Consider the following 19,359-nt stretch of genomic DNA (forward strand, 5'->3'; position numbering starts at 1 on the left):
TATTATTCTTGACAATGACCTGGACACACCTCGATTCTTGCTCACGCACACAAACTCACAAACCCCTCTTCGAATTAATGAACAAATAAAAGACTTAATCATCATGTGCATGATTCAAATACAATTGAGAACGAATTTAAACAAGAAAAAAAAGACAAATGGAGGATAAAGGACACATAAGAAGAGACAAGACTTTAGAGAAGGATTTGTTTGGAATCAAAGGATGTAAAAAAGAACTAGAGGATGAAAACATGACAAAGAAGGAAAGAAGCACTGATCAAAGGATGAGATACTAAAAGATTAAGGTAAAGTAAAATAGAAGGATTGAAAGAGGAGGAAGATGCTGGAGAGAGTTATACATGAGAAGAAGAATAAAAGTATAAACATAGTTAAAGATGAAAAGATTAGAGAATAGAATGAAAGGATGAAAACATGGGAAGAGCAAAAAAAGTTAAACATGGTAAAACAAATGGATTTAAAAAGACTGAATGAAAGATAAAATAAAAGATGGATGCAAGGATGAAAACATGGTGAGATCTTCGGACTAAAAGACGTTAAAGAAAGGATAAAGAAGGAGTGATAGGTAGAATTTTGCTGGAAAAAAAAGTACAAGCATGTAGGAAGTCTAAAAAGTATTACTTATACTGAGAAGAGATTGAACAGATGGATGTGTCGAAAGAGAGGGATGAAATATAAAATGAAAGGGCTACAAGATGAAAGGATGAGACCTAAAAAAAAAAAAGACTCCAAGGCTGGATGAAGATTTAATAAACATTCGTCATCACTTCATCCATGGGAATAAAAGTCCTCTCCGTGTCCTCTGGGGGGCGCCAGACACGCCATTCTAAAGAAGCAGTGTTTGTGTTCGACGGACTTTAAAAAGATCCACAAACGTTTAAACGAGACGTTCTTGCTGTGGTGGAGCGAGAGGTCGGTTCTGTGAGTGACGTTTAGAGTCGGACCTCTTATCTCGTGCAGGTGGATCATTTATCACAGTTCATGGTGGTCCAGTTACGGGCTCCTGGCTCTCACTCAGACCAGAGGGGCTTTTGTGACCCGGAATCTGACGGGAAGGCCAAGAATCCGACTCTCCTCCCAGACTGGATCCTTCAGTCCTCGACGAGGCCCAGCGAGTCGGGATGTGGAATTCATACCAAAGATTACATAACAAAGCTGACGGTGAAGCCGTCATGTGACCCAGGAGCTACACTTTTTCTTTAAATCACACATTTGTCCAGATTTACTTTCTAATCTCGAGTTTGAGTCTCGAGCAGTCATTATAAATGTGAAACCTTTGTTAACCCGGTTTTTAACTTGATTTTAATGACAGTGATTGTGTTTCAAGTCTTTCTCTACATGTCAGCGAGTAGTTACATGAACCATACGGCGGTTGAAACCCATTAAAACCATTAAAAAATAATTAAAAAATAAAACAGTTCCCATTTCCTTCACGAGTAAGTGAACGGTGATGGCGCCACCTAGTGGCGAAACGAGCAATTGGCGAGAACAGCTGAATAAAATAATAGAGATAATAACCCACTTCGAACGCGCATGGATGTTCAATTTGATAATAACCTGAGGTGATAACGTGTGTCACGAGCAGAGAGGTCGGTGTTCAAGTGTGAGACAGACCAGGTCTACCATCGAACTTGTCTTTGTCGATGCCCTTGTGTTCGGGAACATGTCTGAAGGTGCAGGCCTCGCGTGTGCAGCCCACCGTCCTCCAGAAGAAACACTCTCTCTTGTACCTGACAAATGAAAGTGAATTTATAAAAAAAAAGAAAAAAGTATTTCAGAATAGTTCCCCTAAAACAAAACTGATGAAAACAATAGTACTTTTTATTTTAACTACTACAAGTCAAGGCTTTGGCTCAGCTCTTCTTTTTTTTCCTCTCTCGTCAAAATCACAAGAAAAGCAGTTTAAAGTTAATCTAATCTAGTTAATCTCCTCACCCTGGGACGGAGAGGTTAAAGTCAGCGAAGATTCTGGTTCTTTTGTCACAGTGTTGCACAGACAGAGCAGATCCTTCCAGAACTGTTCCCTGTGGACGAAAATAACTTTACTTTAACTTTGAACTCAAATCAAACCACATGAGGTTTTAGTTTCACCCAAATGTTGCCATTTTTAAATACAATTATAAATGTTTTTAAACATTTTTTTTCACTAATCGTTTGTGAAAAATATATTAAGAGATATTTTCCAAAAAATACAACTTTTCGGCTCGATTTTTTTATCAATGGAAATATTTAAAATGGTATTAAATTAAACTCTTTTTTAAAAATAAATCAAATCAAACCCTGTCTTAATTGTGTAATATAGATAATACAGGACGAGATATACGTTATGTATTTTATTGATATCTGTAGGTTTTTTCTTGCGACAAACTGAAGAATAATTAAAGAGGTTAGAAAAAAAAAAACATTTTTACTTCTTGTTTGAATTTTTTCTTTTGTGATCAATCAAGTTATATGCGTTTTAAAAATCCATAGAACAGAGAGTACACACATGTAGTTGAACGGCTTTGTCACAGTCTTCCTTCTGCTTGTAGATGACAAAAGCACTCTGGCTGTCGAGCAACATCTTGATGCTGAAGACTGACCCGACTCTTGTGGGGGCGAAAAAAACAGACTTTTAATCTTTTTTTTAAATAAATTCAAACTGTCAAGACAAACGTACCCGTTGAACAGCTGGTAAAGTGCAGCGTAAGTCACTGAAGAAGCGATCGATGCGACGAGAACGGAGGGAAGATCCCTAAACACAAACAGAGGTTATTCAAAAAAGAATAGTGACAGACAAAGAAAATAACGCGATCATCAGAACCTACGCTTTCACAGCATTCTTTGGTCTCAGAGGCACATTTTTAACTTGTACTTTCGCCAGAGTTTCCTTGTGATCGTCAGGCTCTTTGAGTTGTGCTGCTTTTGGACGATGAGGCTGATGAACGATCCAGTCGTCGTCTTCCTCCTCGGACTGATCTACGATCCAAGTGAACGTTTAAACTAAAACCCAAAGTCAAAATTAAGAAAAAGGTAAATCTTTTTTTTAAATACATTCAAACTGTCAAGACAAACGTATCCGTTGAACAGCTGGTAAAGTGCAGCGTAAGTCACTGAAGAAGCGATCGATGCAACGAGAACAGAGGGAAGATCCCTAAACACAGAGGTTTTAAAATAAATAGTGACAAAGAAAATAACGCGATGACAACTTTACTGTAATCAATCATCTAGATTTAACACACATTTCAAATAGTCACTTGATTAACTGATAATCTTTCATATTTAATTCATATTAAATAAGCCTATTCTTGCATTGCATTCACTGACTGCTGCAACACAAGGACGAGGTCACAAAGTCTTGCACACACAGAAAGATTAAACAATCCCAGATTCCAGGAAGTCTGGACACCTGTTTGAGAACTCGCTCTGAAAGACACAACAGTCCAGTAAGCTGCTGGGAACAAACTCTCTCTCAAGAAGTCAACAACTTTTGGTAAGTTTCCACTACGATCACGTGCGACCGGCCATCTTAGAATCAAGTGTTTACAGTTACTGACCAATCCTACATTCACATTTGACTAGTGGCGTTAACCTGAATATTCTACTATAAAGATCCACCATTTTGTGTGATCTTTGCGTTCTGGCATCCGAAGACGTCTGCGATAGATCTCTCTGCTTGCTAGCGCCCGTGTTCACGTAAGTTTGTCTCTGACTTTTGCATAATTCACTAAACGAGCATTTTTCTTAAACTCATCCATGTGTCTGTCCTTCATTCCACCACCAGGTACGAGGCTGGGGAGGGGTCGGTTCATCGGAACACAAAATCCCCACAGAACCTGTGGTTGCCGGTTTCACAGCATTCTTTGGTCTCAGAGGCACATTTTTAACTTGTACTTTCGCCAGAGTTTCTTTGTGATCGTCAGGCTCTTTGAGTTGCGCTGCTTTTGGACGATGAGGCTGATGAACGATCAAGTCGTCGTCTTCCTCATCGGACTGATCTACGATCCGAGTGAACGTTTAAACTAAAACCCAAAGTCCAGATGAAGAAAAACGTACAAACCTTCTGGAAGATTCCCGCCGAACAGAGACTGAAGAGCTTCCTCCAGTGTCGGGTGAGACCTCAAGGCTTCGCTGCTCTGCTCCTGAGTGAAGCCCATCTCCTAAAAAGATCAGATCACACCTCAGATGTCAAGTTCCTTGAAATGATCATCATGACAGTGTTTCCCACCATGAGATGAAGCGTTTGCGCTCGCTCGAGCTCTTTTCTTGCGTCTGCACTTGAACTGTCCAGATTTTAAAAGCTCCTGAAAGACCAGCGTGGCATCATAGTATCTCTGCGGGAGACAGAAGTGAATCTTTATGAGTCTTTGTTGCTTTTTACCAGTTGAGGAACTTTATAGAGAAAATGTTTTGGTGAGAAAAATATCAATACAAGCGTCTATGCCAAGGGGTGGGCAATTAAAATTCTTCAAGGGCCACATTCAATTCTGTGAATGTCGTTAGGGGCCGTCAAGCAAAAAGAAAGACGAAAAAGTCCCTAAAAAAAATGACATGCCTCATTAGGCCGTGACATTTATTAAGATAAATAAGCTGCAATTTTATGTTTAGTGTTATGTGAAAATGTAAATTAATAATAAATACAAAATACATTTGTTAATGCATTAGAACCATTTATACAGGATCATACTTTGACATTACGAGGGCCGCATAAATAAAGTCTGATCTATGATGAGAGAAAATCCTTTTTGACTGCGGATGATCCACTTATCCACAGCTCTTTATGTTTTAAAAAAAAGGCCAAATTATTCAAGCTCAACTAATGTCAGACTCCAACTCCCCTGACTGGCATGTTTCAAATGTTGAATCTTCTTCTCCAAGATGCAGTAAGTTCCTCATCATGTCCATGTTTTCAACTTGAATTAAGTTGCTCTGAAATCTGGGCGAACGAGAGGTTACGAGAGTCCATTATGACGTAATAACGGCTTCACTCCTCCTCCTGCTGCTGTAACCACACCCCGCTTTGTTTATACAACGAGCCCCCGTGGAAACTTTTTTTTTCCATTTCATTCAATATAAATGAGACTTAGTTTCTCGGAATGACGGTAAAGCAACAGCACAAGAATCCAAACCAGAGCAACAAGTTACCATCACTCACCTCTGCTTCGGTTTCAAGGCTCTTCTCCACCAGATTCTCCACCATTTTGCTTGATTTGTCCGACTTCGTTTCCTCTTTCGTTGCTGCTTCTGCGGGCGTGTTGCTCCTCTTTTGCTCACGCTTCAGTTTGGGCTTCACTCTCTAGGAAATCCAAGAAACTCGGTTGAGAAAAGGGACACAAACTAAAAGTGATCCGACAACTAAAGTCACCTCTTTTCGCTGCGTCGTTGTGGTCCGGCAAACTTCTTCTCCATCATTTTCTTTGTCTTTGTCCTCGCCGTCGTCGTGGTTACGACCCGAAGAAGATTCCGCGGAGTCGTCGGACGTGATGGAATTTCCATCGTCTTCAATTTTCTGTGTCAGTGTCTTTGAACGCGAGTGTACGTTTGTATTTGAGCGCATGTGTGTCCGTCAGTGTATTTGTGTGTCTGTGTGCATGAGTATGTTTGTATGTGAGTGCATGTGTGTGTCCGTCAGTGTATTTGTGTGTCTGTGTGCATGAGTGTATGTTTGTATGTGAGTGCATGTGTGTGTCCGTCAGTGTATTTGTGTGTCTGTGTACATGAGTATGTTTGTATTTGAGTGAATGTGTGTCTTTCAATGTAATTGTTTGTCTGTATATCAGGATGCGGAAGGAAACCCAGGCGCAGAAAGTGTCTGATTGTCAAACTTGACAGATTTATTTGGAGCAGGCAGAGGGATCGTCACAGGTAGTTCAGGAGTAAACAGCAAACGGGTACGATATCCAGAAAAACAGGTCAAGGGCACAGGCAGGCAGAGAAACGAGGGTCAACATACCAGGGTCAAAAACGGGAAGGCAAAACAATCTCGAATTGGAAGTCTGAAACGTGAAACACGAACTAGACGAACACGGGACAACAAGTGTGACGAACCGACAAAGACTGAGAGAGTGAGAAGAATATGAAGGCTGCCAGCAATCACTGGCAGCTGCAGAACGGGAGAAAGCAAGACAGGTGGAGACAATAACAATCAGCAGGGGGAGGGACCGGAAAGGAAACTCACAGACACAGAAGGGAGCAGGTTTCAAAATAAAAACAGGAAACACCAAGAAAGACACACGAGACATAACCCCTGAGTTATCTATCATAACCTCAGGTTCTACGAATTGGTGCGAAGCCCTCTGACGGCTTCGCTATTGGTTTACCCCGAGGCACCGCCTCGTCTCTGAGAAAGCTTAATGAACTCGCCACCCAGCAGGGGGCAGTCCACTTCCTATAAAGGCGGGAAACACCCGACGCACTTCCTCCAACTGAAAACTCAGCGAGAAGGGCGGCCGCTGGGCGACGAGGTTAGAGGGCTTCGCACCAATTCGTAGAACCTGAGGCCTCTAACGGCTTCGCTATTGGTTTAAACCCAAGGCGAAGCCTGACGGGATAAATGTACCCCCAGCTGGACGCCGCTCCTGAAGCAGCATTGCTAGGGCCCTGCCAGCCCAGGATCTAAGTCTACTGGAGCCGTGGGCCTCGAGAGGGGCAGAGCAGCGCTCAAAAGCGTATGAGCTACTGATCCCGCCGTCACGTCGAGGAGATAGGCGTTAGCAAAGGTTGACGTGGATGCCCAAGAAGCAGCTGAGGAGATGTCCTCTGCTGCCACACCCAGTGAAAAAAACCACTGAGGCTGCAACACCACGGGTGGAATGTGCCCTCAGTCCGCTAGGAGCAGATCCACCCGCTGCTTGGTAGGCCCGGATAATGGCCGATCTCACCCAATGAGAAACCTCTGGGAGGAGATCGCCTCACCCCGTCGGCATCTACTGCGGCAGATGAATAGGGCATCAGAGCGCCTAAACACAGCCACTGGCAGCAAGACACCGAAAACTCCTTGACGCCAAGAAAAGACACTCAGGGCTAGTGGAGAGAGCACAAGCTCACTCGCTCTCTTCGTGGTTGTTAGTGTCAGAAGGAGCGATACCTTGAAGACAAGATATCCAGGGGGACTTGGTCAAGAGGCTAAGGTCAGGCCTGTGAGAGAGTCCAGTACAACTGGAGATCCCACTGAGGCACCCCGCACCAAAAGTTGCAGGAAAGACAGGACAGCAGAGACCAAACAGGAGCTGGGGTCCAAGGACCTGTCTGCACACCAGCGGGAGAAAATACCCCACTTCGAGGCATGAAACCCGCGTGTCGACAGGGTGTGGAGAACGCCCGGGTCCAAAGTCCCGCTCAGCTCGTCCCGTGCAGGAGCCACACTTTGAGAGGCCGGCCCAGGGCAGCGGGGCCCAAGGGATGGCAAGGAGCAATACCTTGAAGACAAGATATCCAGTGGGACTTGGTCAAGAGGCTCGAAGGTTGGGCCTGTGAGAGAGTCCAGTACAAACTGGAGATCCCACTGAGGGCTGGAAGGCCTTGCAGGAGGTCGAAGCCTGCAGGCACCCCGTAAGAAAAACGCGCCACCAGAGGGTGGCGCTACCAGTATTAACCTCAGCGCCTCCCGCCTCGTCCTCTGAACTAAGGGGAGGAGGAGCCGCGGAGGAGGGAAGGCGAACAGTAGTCCGGCCGGCCAACTCAAGTGGGCTAAAGCGTCCGAGCCTAGTGGGGGCAATCCGACGCCCTGAGGGAGAACCAGAGAGGACATCTGAAGTTCTCTTTGCTGGCGAAGAGGTCTGCCACCGGGTGACCGAACCGAGACCATATCTCGGCTCTCCACTGCCTCGGACAGACCCCATTCGTCGTGGACGGCCCCCACCCGACAGTCTGTCCGCTACTGCGTTCATCTCGCCCGGTACATGCTGAGCTCTGAGAGAAAGCAAGTGACGGTCTGCCCACAGCCAAATCTTCTTTGCCACACTCAGAAGGGCTGGGGATCTGGCTCCACCTTGGGGATTTATGTACGCCACGGCGCTGGAGCTGTCGGATAGCACTAGGACGTTGGACCGTGACAGTTGGGGAGATAGGTGAAGCAGGACGTTGTAAATTGCCTTTAGCTCTAGCCAGTTTATGTGACTGTACACTGGTCTATCCCGCTGGCGTAGGCCTGACCCGAGGTGCCTCCCCAACCTGTCAGAGAAGCGTCCGTAAACACCTGATTGTAAAGGATGCAACCCAATGGAACTCTCCATCTGAGGTTGGCTAGAGAGTCCCAAAAACCCGAGCGGGAAGGCACACTTTCGACCCTGTTCCCGCTTGAGGTCTAGCTTGAAACGACCTACCATCTCTGAAGCTCCCTCATATGCAGAAAGCACAGCCGAACTACCGTGTGAGGTGCTGCCATGAGCCCCAGGAGGGACATAACAGTGCCTGCTGTCGTCACATGACGCCGAGCTTCCAGCAACTGTGTTGTCAGTCGGAGAATGGACTGGATACGCACGTCCAGGAGGCGCGCGTATCCCTCCTCCATGTTCAACAGTACCCCCAGGTAAACTAACTGTTGAACTGGAGTCAGAGCGCTCTTGCTGAGGTTTACCGTGAACCCCAGGGTGGCAATATGGCTCAACACCTTCTGTTTGTGAGTGTAACTTTCTGCCTCTGACCGGGCAAGGATCAACCAGTCGTCCAGATAGGTCAAAATCCTCACCCCACTCACTCTTAATGGCTCCAGTGCCGCCTCCACACACTTGGTGAAGGTCCTGGGTGCCAGAGCGTAGCCGAACGGGAACAGAGTGTATTGAAACACATGATTCTCGAGGGCAAAAGCAAGTACTTTCGATGTGAAAGTACGCGGTCAGGTCGATAGATGTCATCCAATCTCCTGGACTAACACCTGTGAGCAGTTTCTTGACCGTCAACGTGCGAAACGGGCGGGTATCTATGAATTTCTTCAAATAGCTGAGGTCCCGTATGGGTCTCCGACCCCCGGTCTTCTTTTCCACAAGGAAGTACCGGGAGTAAAACCCTGTCATCATCTCTGCTACAGGAAGCAGCTCTACTGCAGCAGAGTAGAGACCTCGTTTCTTAGACAGGATAATCTTTCCTGCTCCGCCACGCGTGTCCAGAGAATCCCTGAAAAACGCGGGGGATGACGGGCAAATTGGAGCGCATAGCCCCGCCTGATTACTTCTCTCTGAGATCTGGAATGAAGTAAAACCAGGCGACTCTAAGCCGAATAATGTTCTGTCAGAACCGCAGCCCTGACGAACTTTGGGTTGTCCTCCGGCCCGCCCCCGCGAACGTCCCAGAGCGGGCCGTAGACGAAAGGGCATCACACAAGCCGCTTCTCTATCTCTTGAATGAACAGAGCATGTACTCGAGCTGGATTCACTAGAACCCCCACTCTCATACATAAAAACCGGCTCTGTGGGAGAAACGCGCAAGTGCGCGTGAGAAAACTCAGATGCGTATCGTGTGTGTTCCCTTTCCCCCCCGGAAGTCTTCCCAGCTCCCTGAGCACTTCTTAGTGTCACCGGAGCTGACAAAACCCGAGATGTGGAGGAATGTGCTGGAGAATTAAACCGGAGCTGATGTGAGTTCAGAACAGGTCGCGCGCGCGTCAGCACCGTATCACTCACCGCGTCTAGTACATTCTCAAACTCCGCTGGCGGTCCTGACCTGCTCATCAATCGTGAGATCCGACCGCCACGCACCTCTCCACATGATCGACCAGAAGGGGCGAAAGCTCCTTGCCCTCGCCTGGTCTCAGAACGGCGAGAAAACTCACGCGTAAAGCGCCGCGTTGCGTCAGTTCCATGCCGTTTTCTCTTTTCTGCCGCCATAAGTGACATCCTCCACGGTGCCAATGACTTGTTGACAGCGCTGTGGGGGAAGGAACAACCTCCGGTCAACATAGACATGTCCCGACTAGTTCCACTCACCTCAGCTGTCAAGCTCTATCGGGCACGAGCGCTGGTCGACGCGGGAGTAAACACTGCTGAAGGCGGCACCGCGGACCTCTGCTCGCCTGTAAATAAAACACATGTGGTTGGAGTCTGCCCCTCATTCGTGTGGACAGACTCCATTATTACAGTCTCAGCATGACCCGGACGAAGGGGTTTAAAACCTCCTTTGAACTGTGTTCTGAGAGGAAACTCTCGCCGTCTATGAACGGCGGAGCATGCTAGCTTAGCATTAGCGGCGAAAGTTTCTAATGACACCTGTGAATACGTCACACTCACAGGCGGAAACACATGCACACTACTAACATCTCTCTCAGGTGAACCCGTCGAGTGCGCTGCAGGAGGGCCATGTGGCCTGCAAGAGATACTTACCTGATCGCTCTCGCATACCTCATGGTCGACTCCATGCAGCGAGCCAGTCGTCCTCCTCGTCGGCGTCTGTTCATGATCGAGGGACGACTCAGCTCGACTCATCAGGGTCCAACACGTTGGAACGTGAGCTTGTCGAGTACACCGCACAGGACTGCCATGTTGTTTGTTTTCCTTAAACAACATTGCATAAACCTGTGTTGATCATAATCATGATCTGAGGCGGCGTGAGTCGACAAGCCTCGAACGCTTCCCGTCACTGTCAAAAGCAGTGAGAAGCGCTCCGAAGGCCACATAATCATCACATGTGATTTGGGCCTAGGCAAACGAAGCAGACATGTGTGTCTTGTGTGTCAGGGAGTCTTCGTGCACACATGGTTCACTTCAATATTCATTCGCCATCATTACATGTCAGGAGCTTTCTCGCTGAGTTGTAAAGGAGGAAGTGCAGCGGGTGTTTCCCGCCTTTATAGGAAGTGGACTGCCCCCTGCTGGGTGGCGAGTTCATAAAGCTTTCTCAGAGACGAGGCGGTGCCTCGGGGTAAACCAATAGTGAAGCCATTAGAGGGCGGAGCACCAATATGACGTAGAACAGTGTACATGAGTGTATGTTTGTACTTGAGTGCATGTGTGTCTTTCAGTGTATTTGTGTGTCAGTTTCTGTGTACATGAGTGTATGTTTGTATTTGAGTGCATGTGTGTCTTTCAGTGTATTTGTGTGTCAGTTTCTTTGTACATGAGTGTATGTTTGTATTTGAGTGCATGTGTGTCCGTCAGTGTATTTGTGTGTCTGTAAACATGAGTGTATGTTTGTATTTGAGTGCATGTGTGTCCGTCAGTGTATTTGTGTGTCTGTAAACATGAGTGTATGTTTGTATTTGAGTGCATGTGTGTCTTTCAGTGTATTTATGTGTCAGTTTTTGTGTACATGAGTGTATGTTTGTATTTGAGTGCATGTGTGTCTTTCAGTGTATTTGTGTGTCAGTTTCTGTGTACATGAGTGTATTTTCGTGACTGAGCAAGTGTATGTATGTGTGTGAGAGTTTGTATTCTTGCATGTCTGTGTGTATGTTGGCGAGTGTGTGTATGTGAGCGTATGCATGCTTGTGTGTGTGTGTGTGTGTGTACAGTGGAGCCCAAAGTTGTTCATACCTCCAGCACATTTAGACTAAGAGCTACTTTTATTGAAAGTTTTTCGTGTGACCATAAAGCAGATGACCAGAAGTCTTCTTCTTTGTCCATGTGAGCCTTTGCAAAGGTCACGCGGGCGTTTGTGAGCCTTAACTGGAGAAGTGGTGCCTTCCTTGGTCTGGTCCATGGAACTCATCAGTGGTCAGTCTCTGTGGAACAGTCCACCTCCAGATGTTGCCACCATCAGAGTCCAGATTCTCCAAGATGGCCTTGGATTCTTTTCCACCTCTTTCAAAATCCTCCTGGCCCGCACAGGTGTCAGCTCTGACTTCCCTCCATGAGATGTTGCACAGTGTGGAACCTCTTGCATGTTTTAAATCATCATTTTTAAAGATATTTTCTCTCAGGATGTGAAGGTTTGACTCGTCAGAAGAAGGAAACACACCAGTCTGACCATGAACCATGTTTATTAAGAAGATTTAATGAAGTTGCATGAAGACATTCTCGTCACCATCAGTTATAAGATGATTAAATCCACACGTGAATCACAAACAAACAACAAAGTTCTCAGACCTTCATCCAAACATTAAAGCTTCATGTGATGATGTCACTCCTGGAGACACACACTCACACAGTTGTCTACTTCAGCTTCATAAACTCACATGAGGACTGAACCCAGACTCCAGCATGTAGAGGCTGAGTGAACCTGGTCTGGAGCATGTGGAGGAGAGTCATGGTCTCAGAGACGCTGTAGAAGCACAGAAGACCTGCAGAGTGATCCAGGAACACCCCGACTGTGGAGGGTTTTATATTAGAGACTGTAGTTTTTATTTTGTTGTGTCTGAATGAACAACCAGAGTTACAATTTAAACACCAAGAATTATCATTTTTTCCAAAAAAACTTTCCTTTCCTGATCTGCTGATGTTCTTGTATGAAACTGCTACTAGAGCATGTCCTTTTGTTATCTCCACCTCCCAGTAACAACGTCCAGTCAGAGACTCTTCACTCAAGATCTGCCACTTATCAATGAATCGGTCTGAATGATCAGGACGAGGCTGATCTTTTCCCATGTTTGTCACTTTCCTGTTTCCTTCAGACAACATCAACCGTGAGTGTGCAGTGTTTGGATCCAGAGTGATGTCCTGTGAGTATGTGAGGAACCAGTCTCTGGTCCTGCTCTCTGGATCAAACATCAGAAGAATGTTGGACCATGTGTCTCTCAGAAGGTCCTGGACTTGGTCTCTGCAGGCTGACACGACTGCTGTTACTTCCTCAAAGCGGCGTCGAGTTTGCTGAAGGGTCGTGATGGAGAACGTGTCTTCACTGACCTCTGAGAGTGAGGTCAACGTCTGCAGGAAGAGGGTGTGACTCTCGGTGAGTGACAGCTGCTGCAGCTCAGCATCTTTCTTCTTCAGCTCAGGGATCTCCTGCTCCAGCTGCTCCTGAAGTCCTCGGACTCGATCGTCTTCATTCTCCTTCTGAGATCTGATCTGCTGCTCCACATCTGACATTCTTCTCTGGAGGATCTGGATCATCTGGCCGAGGGTCTCCTGAGTGGTCTTCACTGATTCATCAGCAGGGACTTCGATGTTCTTTCTCTCCTGCTGGAGCAGCGTCCCTTCCTTCTCTCTCTTCTGAATTCTCTGCTGGATCCTTCCTCGACTCTGATCCACATCCTTGTCTCGCTCCCTCCTCTCTGCTGTGGTCGAGACGATGTCATGATCTTTGTGTTGGTCCACACAGAGAGTACAGATGAGCTGCTGATCAGAACGACAGAACATCTTCTTCTCCTCCTGGTGTTCAGAGCAGATCATCTCCTGGAGCTGCTTGGACGACTGGACCAGCTTGTGTCTCCTGTAGGCCGGAGCCTCTAGATGAGGCTGAAGATGTTCCTCACAGTAGGAGACCAGACACACCAGACAGGACTTCACAGCTTTTATCTTCCTCCCAGTGCAGACATCACAGGCCACATCTTCAGGTCCAGCAGAGCAGACGTCCTTAGCTGCTCCAGTCTTCTTCAGCTGCTCCACTAACTCTGCTAACACAGTGTTCTTCTGCAGGAGAGGTCTCTCTCCGAATCTCTGTCTGCACTGAGGACACTTGTAGATGTTCTTGTCCTGCCAGTGACCTTCAACACAGACCTTACAGTAGTTGTGTCCACAGGTAAGAGAGACTGGATACTTCAGTAGATCCAGACAGATGGAACAAGACAACAGGTCAACTCTAGTCTTCTCCATGTCTGCGACTGAAACACTCCCTTCACAGTTCAACACTTTTATACTCTCATGACGCTGCCACAATATGATCCAACCTGCTGACTCACATATTATCAAACTTCCTTGAAATCACGTGTTGATTCTGGACATTGACCTGGACACACCTCGATTCTTGCTCACGCACACAAACTCACAAATCGCTCTTCAAATTAATGAACAAATACAAGAATGTTTTCAAATGTTTGACTAAATCATCATGTGAATGATTCAAATACAATTGAGCTGACCAAAGGATGAAATATTAAAAGATGAAGGTAAAGTAAAATAGAAGGATTGAAAGAGGATGAAGATGCTAGAGAGAGTTATACATGAGGATGAAAACACGGTGAGATCTTCGGACTAAAAGATGTTAAAGAAAAGGATAAAGAAGGAGTGAAAGGTAGAATTTTGCTGAAAAAAAAGGACAAGCATGTAGGAAGTCTAAACAAAATAAAGTATTACTTATACTGAATGAAAGTTTGAGACTTTAAGAAACATCTTAAGACGCTTCTATTTGTTCAGGCTTTTCCTTGATTTTCTGGAACTCCTGTGTTGTTCTCAGTATTATCTTGATCTTTAAAGTGTATATACTTTTTTGAGTATTGTTTTGTTTGTTTAAGCGCTTTGTGACCCTGGTCTGGAAAAGCGCTATATAAATAAATATTACTAACTTACTTACTTACTTTTAAAAAAAAGACTCCAAAGATGGATGAAGATTTAATGAACATTCGTCATCACTTCATCAATGTGAATAAAAGTCCTCCCCGTGTCCTCTGGGGGGCGCCAGACACGCCATTCTAAAGAAGCAGTGTTTGTGTTCGACGGACTTTAAAAAGATCCACAAACGTTTAAACGAGACGTTCTTGCTGTGGTGGAGCGAGAGGTCGGTTCTGTGTGTGACGTTTAGAGTCGGACCTCTTATCTCGTGAAGGTGGATCATTTATCAAGAGTTCGGCCAGAGTTCATGGGGGTCCAGTTACGGGCTCCTGGCTCTCACAGACCAGAGGGGCTTTTGTGACCCGAAATCTGACGGGAAGGCCAAGAATCCGACTCTCCTCCCAGACTGGATCCTTCAGTCCTCGACGAGGCCCAGCGAGTCGTGATGTGGAATTCATACCAAAGATTACATAACAAAGCTGACGGTGAAGCAGTCATGTGACCCAGGAGCTACACTTTTTTCTTTTAAATCACATATTTTTCAAGATTTACTTTCTAATCCTGAGTTTGAGTCTCAAGCAGTCATTATAAATGTGAAACCTTTGTTAACCCGGTTTTAAACTTGATTTTAATGACAGTGATTGTGTTTCAAGTCTTTCTCTAGATGTCAGCGACTAGTTACATGAACCATACGGCGGTTGAAACCCACTAAAACCATAAAAAAATAAAACAGTTCCCATTTCCTTCACGAGTAAGTGAACGGTGATGGCGCCACCTAGTGGCGAAACGAGCAATTGGCAAGAACAGCTGAATAAAATAATATAGAGATAATAACCCACTTCTAACACGCATGGATGTTCAATTTGATAATAACCTGAGGTAATAACGTGTGTCACGAGCAGAGAGGTCGGTGTTCAAGTGTGAGACAGACCAGGTCTACCATCGAACTTGTCTTTGTCGATGCCCTTGTGTTCGGGAACATGTCTGAAGGTGCAGGCCTCGCGTGTGCAGCCCACCGTCCTCCAGATGAAACACTCCCTCTTGTACCTGACAAAGGAAAGTGAATCATTAAAAAATATATATTTCCCTTAAAACAAAACTCATGAAAACAATAGTACTTTTTATTTTAACGACTACAAGTCGAGGCTTTGGCTCAGCTCTTCTTTTTTTTCCCTCTCGTCAAAATCACAAGAAAAGCAGTTTAAAGTTGATCTAATCTAATTAATCTCCTCACCCTGGGACGGTGAGGTTAAAGTCAGCGAAGATTCTGGTTCTTTTGTCACAGTGTTGCACAGACAGAGCAGATCCTTCCAGAACTGTTCCCTGTGGACGAAAATAACTTTACTTTAACTTTGAACTCAAATCAAACCACATGAGGTTTTAGTTTCACCCAAATCTTGCCATTTTTAAAAACAATTATAAATGTTTTTAAACATTTCTTTTCACTAATCGTATATTAGTGATATTTACTAAAAATACAACTTTTATGGTCGATTTTCTTATCCATGGAAATATTTAAAATTTATTTTCTTTTTTTAATAAAATCAAACCCTGTCTTAAAGTTAACATTAATATTATAACATGAGTTGATAGTACATACTGTATATAATGTTAATTATGTAATATAGATAAAACAGGACGAGATATACGTTATGTATTTAATGGATATCTGTAGGTTTTTTTCTTTCAACAAACTGAAGAATAATTAAAGAGGTAAGAAAAAAACAAAAACATTTTTACTTCTTCCTGCTTCCATTTTGGCTTTATCTGTATTTTTTCTTTTGTGATCAATTCATTTATATGCGTTTTAAAAATCCATAGAACAGAGAGTACACACATGTAGTTGAACGGCTTTGTCACAGTCTTCCTTCTGCTTGTAGATGACAAAAGCACTCTGGCTGTCGAGCAACATCTTGATGCTGAAGACAGTTTAATCTTTTTTTTAAATATATTCAAACTGTCAAGACAAACGTACCCGTTGAACAGCTGGTAAAGTGCAGCGTAAGTCACTGAAAAAGCGATCGATGCGACGAGAACGGAGGGAAGATCCCTGAACACAAACAGAGATTAAAAAAAAAAAAGAATAGTGACAGACAAAGAAAATAACGCGATCATCAGAACCTACGGTTTCACAGCATTCTTTGGTCTCAGAGGCACATTTTTAACTTGTACTTTCGCCAGAGTTTCCTTGTGATCGTCAGGCTCTTTGAGTTGTGCTGCTTTTGGACGATGAGGCTGATGAACGATCCAGTCGTTGTCTTCCTCCTCGGACTGATCTACGATCCAAGTGAACGTTTAAACTAAAACCCAAAGTCGAGATGAAGAAAAACGTACAAACCTTCTGGAAGATTCCCGCCGAACAGAGACTGAAGAGCTTCCTCCAGTGTCGGGTGAGACCTCAAGGCTTCGCTGCTCTGCTCCTGAGTGAAGCCCATCTCCTAAAAAGATCAGATCACACCTCAGATGTCAAGTTCCTTGAAATGATCATCATGACAGTGTTTCCCACCATGAGATGAAGCGTTTGCGCTCGCTCGAGCTCTTTTCTTGCGTCTGCACTTGAACTGTCCAGATTTAAAAGCTCCTGAAAGACCAGCGTGGCATCATAGTATCTCTGCGGGAGACAGAAGAGAATCTTTATGAGTCTTTGTTGCTTTTTACCAGTTGAGGAACTTTATAGAGAAAATATGTTTTGGTGAGAAAAAATATCAATACAAGCGTCTATGCCAAGGGGTGGGCAATTAAAATTCTTCAAGGGCCACATTCAATTCTGTGAATGTTGTCAGGGGCCGTCAAGCAAAAAGAAAGACGAAAAAAATTGACATGCATCATTAGGCCGTGACATTAATAAGCTTTAATTTTATGTTTAGTGTAAATAATAAATAATAAATACAAAATACATTTGTTAATGCATTAGAACCATTTATACATGATCATACTTTGACATTACGAGGGCCACATAAATAAAGTCTGATCTATGCTGAGAGAAAATCCTTTTTTTACTGCAGATAATTCGATTACCCACAGCTCTTTTTTAAGCTTTAAAGAAAAAAGTCTAAAATATTCAAGGTCAACTAATGTCAGACTCCAACTCTCCTGACTGGCATGTTTCAAATGTTGAATCTTCTTCTCCAAGATGCAGTAAGTCCCTCATCATGTCCATGTTTTCAAATTATTGCTTTATTAAGTTGCTCTGAAATCTGGGCGAACGAGAGGTTACGAGAGTCCATTATGACGTAATAATGGCTTCACTCCTCCTCCTGTAATCACACCACGCTTTGTTCATACAACAAGTCCCCTTGGGGTGGAGACCTATTGGATTGATGACGTGCGGTGACAAACCTCCACGTTTGACCAATCACAGAAGAGTTGGTGTGGTTATGCTCAACAAGATTAAATCTCCAGAAAAAAACAAGTGTTTTCCGTGGGCGGGGCTTAAGATCATTTTCTATCATTTCAACGAAAAGAGTTTTGTACAAACAGACACTGAGCTGTTAAAGCAATTCCACATGAATATTGAACATAAAAACATTTTTTTCCCATTTCATTCAATATAAATGAGACTTAGTTTCTCGGAATGACGGTAAAGCAACAGCACAAGAATCCAAACCAGAGCAACAAGTTACCATCACTCACCTCTGCTTCGGTTTCAAGGCTCTTCTCCACCAGATTCTCCACCATTTTGCTTGATTTGTCCGACTTCGTTTCCTCTTTCGTTGCTGCTTCTGCGGGCGTGTTGCTCCTCTTTTGCTCACGCTTCAGTTTGGGCTTCACTCTCTGGGAAATCCAAGAAACTCGGTTGAGAAAAGGGACACAAATTAAAAGTGATCCGACAACTAAAGTCACCTCTTTTCGCCGCGTCGTTGTGGTCCGGCAAACTTCTTCTCCATCATTTTCTTTGTCCTCGCAGTCGTCGTGACTACCACCCGAAGAATATTCCGCGGAGTTGTCGGACGTGATGGAATTTCCATCGTCTTTGATTTACTGTGTCAGTGTCTTTGAACGTGAGTGTATGTTTGTATTTGAGTGCATGTGTGTCTTTCAGTGTTTTTGTCTGTCAGTGTCTGTGTACATGAGTGTTTGTTCGTGACTGAGCAAGTGTATGTATGTGTGTGAGAGTTTGTATTCTTGTTTGTCTGTGTGTATGTTGGCGAGTGTGTATGTGAGCGTAAGCATGCTTGTATGTGTGTGTGTTTGTCGCTGCGTGAGTGTTTGTTGGTGAGTGAGTGTGTGTGAATAGGTGTATGTGAGTGTGTGTGTGTGTATGTGTGTACAGTGGAGCCCAAAGTTGTTCATACCTCCAGCACTTTTAGACTAAGAGGTACTTTTATTCGAAGTTTTTCATGTGACCATAAAGCAGATGACCAGAAGTGTTCTTCTTCGTCCTTTAATAATAAACATTGTATTTAGGTACATAGAAAAACAAGTGGTGGAAGATGAAGTGAGTAGTAAAAGTCATAATACAATACTTGTAGTCCCTTGAAGCACCTGAAGAAGAGCCATTCACAGTTTCACTGACCTGCTGAGATCAGGAAAGTGTTTTTAACGTGTGCTTAAAGGTTTATAACACAGACAAAATATGTTATGCTTGACAGAAGACTTGCATTATGTATTGCGAAGGGACAATCAAATCCTGCGAGATCGACTGAGGACGAGAGGATACAGTGACTCCAGCAGCTGTTGATATTTGGACGTATTTTGGCTTCAAAATCAAATGAAAGCGACTTCGTCAAGAGTCATGTGGTCTGTAAATTCTGCAACACCAGAGTCGAGTCAAGTACTCAACAATACTACACAATTTTCGTTGTTACTACAGTATCACAATAAATCGTATCGTTGACCCTGTATCGTATCAACAGAATCTCGACAACACACTCTTTTTCTTAAAAGTATTTTGCAGTTGTTTCTTTATTTCACAGAGATGAAACTAGCATCTTATCTTTTGTTATTGTTTTTGTTCATTGTGTATTTACTGCACAGGAACTCATCAGTGGTCAGTGTCTGTGGA

General features: G+C 44.3%; 2 protein-coding genes across 4 annotated transcripts; both read right to left on the bottom strand.

Moving 5' to 3' along the window:
- Positions 1-1,364: 1,364 nt before the first annotated feature.
- LOC148060520 (uncharacterized) lies at positions 1,365-5,619 on the bottom strand. Of its 3 annotated transcripts, XM_087779776.1 has the most exons (9): positions 5,363-5,485; positions 5,153-5,293; positions 4,226-4,331; positions 4,058-4,157; positions 2,826-2,976; positions 2,678-2,752; positions 2,507-2,606; positions 1,954-2,042; positions 1,365-1,748 (listed from the first exon to the last, which is right to left on the bottom strand). In XM_087779776.1, exons 3-9 carry the CDS (start codon positions 4,226-4,228, stop codon positions 1,616-1,618), a joined length of 651 nt encoding a protein of 216 aa, XP_087635902.1. In that variant the 5' UTR covers positions 4,229-4,331; positions 5,153-5,293; positions 5,363-5,485; the 3' UTR covers positions 1,365-1,615. The 3 variants fall into 3 exon arrangements, with proteins under 3 accessions (XP_087635902.1, XP_087635903.1, XP_087635904.1); XM_087779777.1 differs by lacking the exons at positions 1,365-1,748; positions 1,954-2,042; positions 2,507-2,606; positions 2,678-2,752 and having other exon boundaries at positions 2,853-3,000; positions 5,363-5,619; XM_087779778.1 differs by lacking the exons at positions 1,365-1,748; positions 1,954-2,042; positions 2,507-2,606; positions 2,678-2,752; positions 2,826-2,976 and adding an exon at positions 3,960-3,995 and having other exon boundaries at positions 5,363-5,619.
- A 6,553-nt stretch (positions 5,620-12,172) lies between these two features.
- Positions 12,173-13,699, bottom strand: LOC148060521 (tripartite motif-containing protein 16-like). Its single transcript, XM_087779779.1, is given in 2 exon segments — positions 12,173-12,282; positions 12,344-13,699. Coding segments are annotated over 2 exon segments (1,446 nt in total). The 5' UTR covers positions 13,680-13,699.
- Positions 13,700-19,359: the final 5,660 nt, after the last annotated feature.

The sequence above is a fragment of the Callionymus lyra genome, chromosome 18 (genome assembly GCF_982586985.1).
Source record: "Callionymus lyra chromosome 18, fCalLyr1.hap1.1, whole genome shotgun sequence".
In the NCBI taxonomy this organism is placed as follows: domain Eukaryota; kingdom Metazoa; phylum Chordata; class Actinopteri; order Syngnathiformes; family Callionymidae; genus Callionymus; species Callionymus lyra.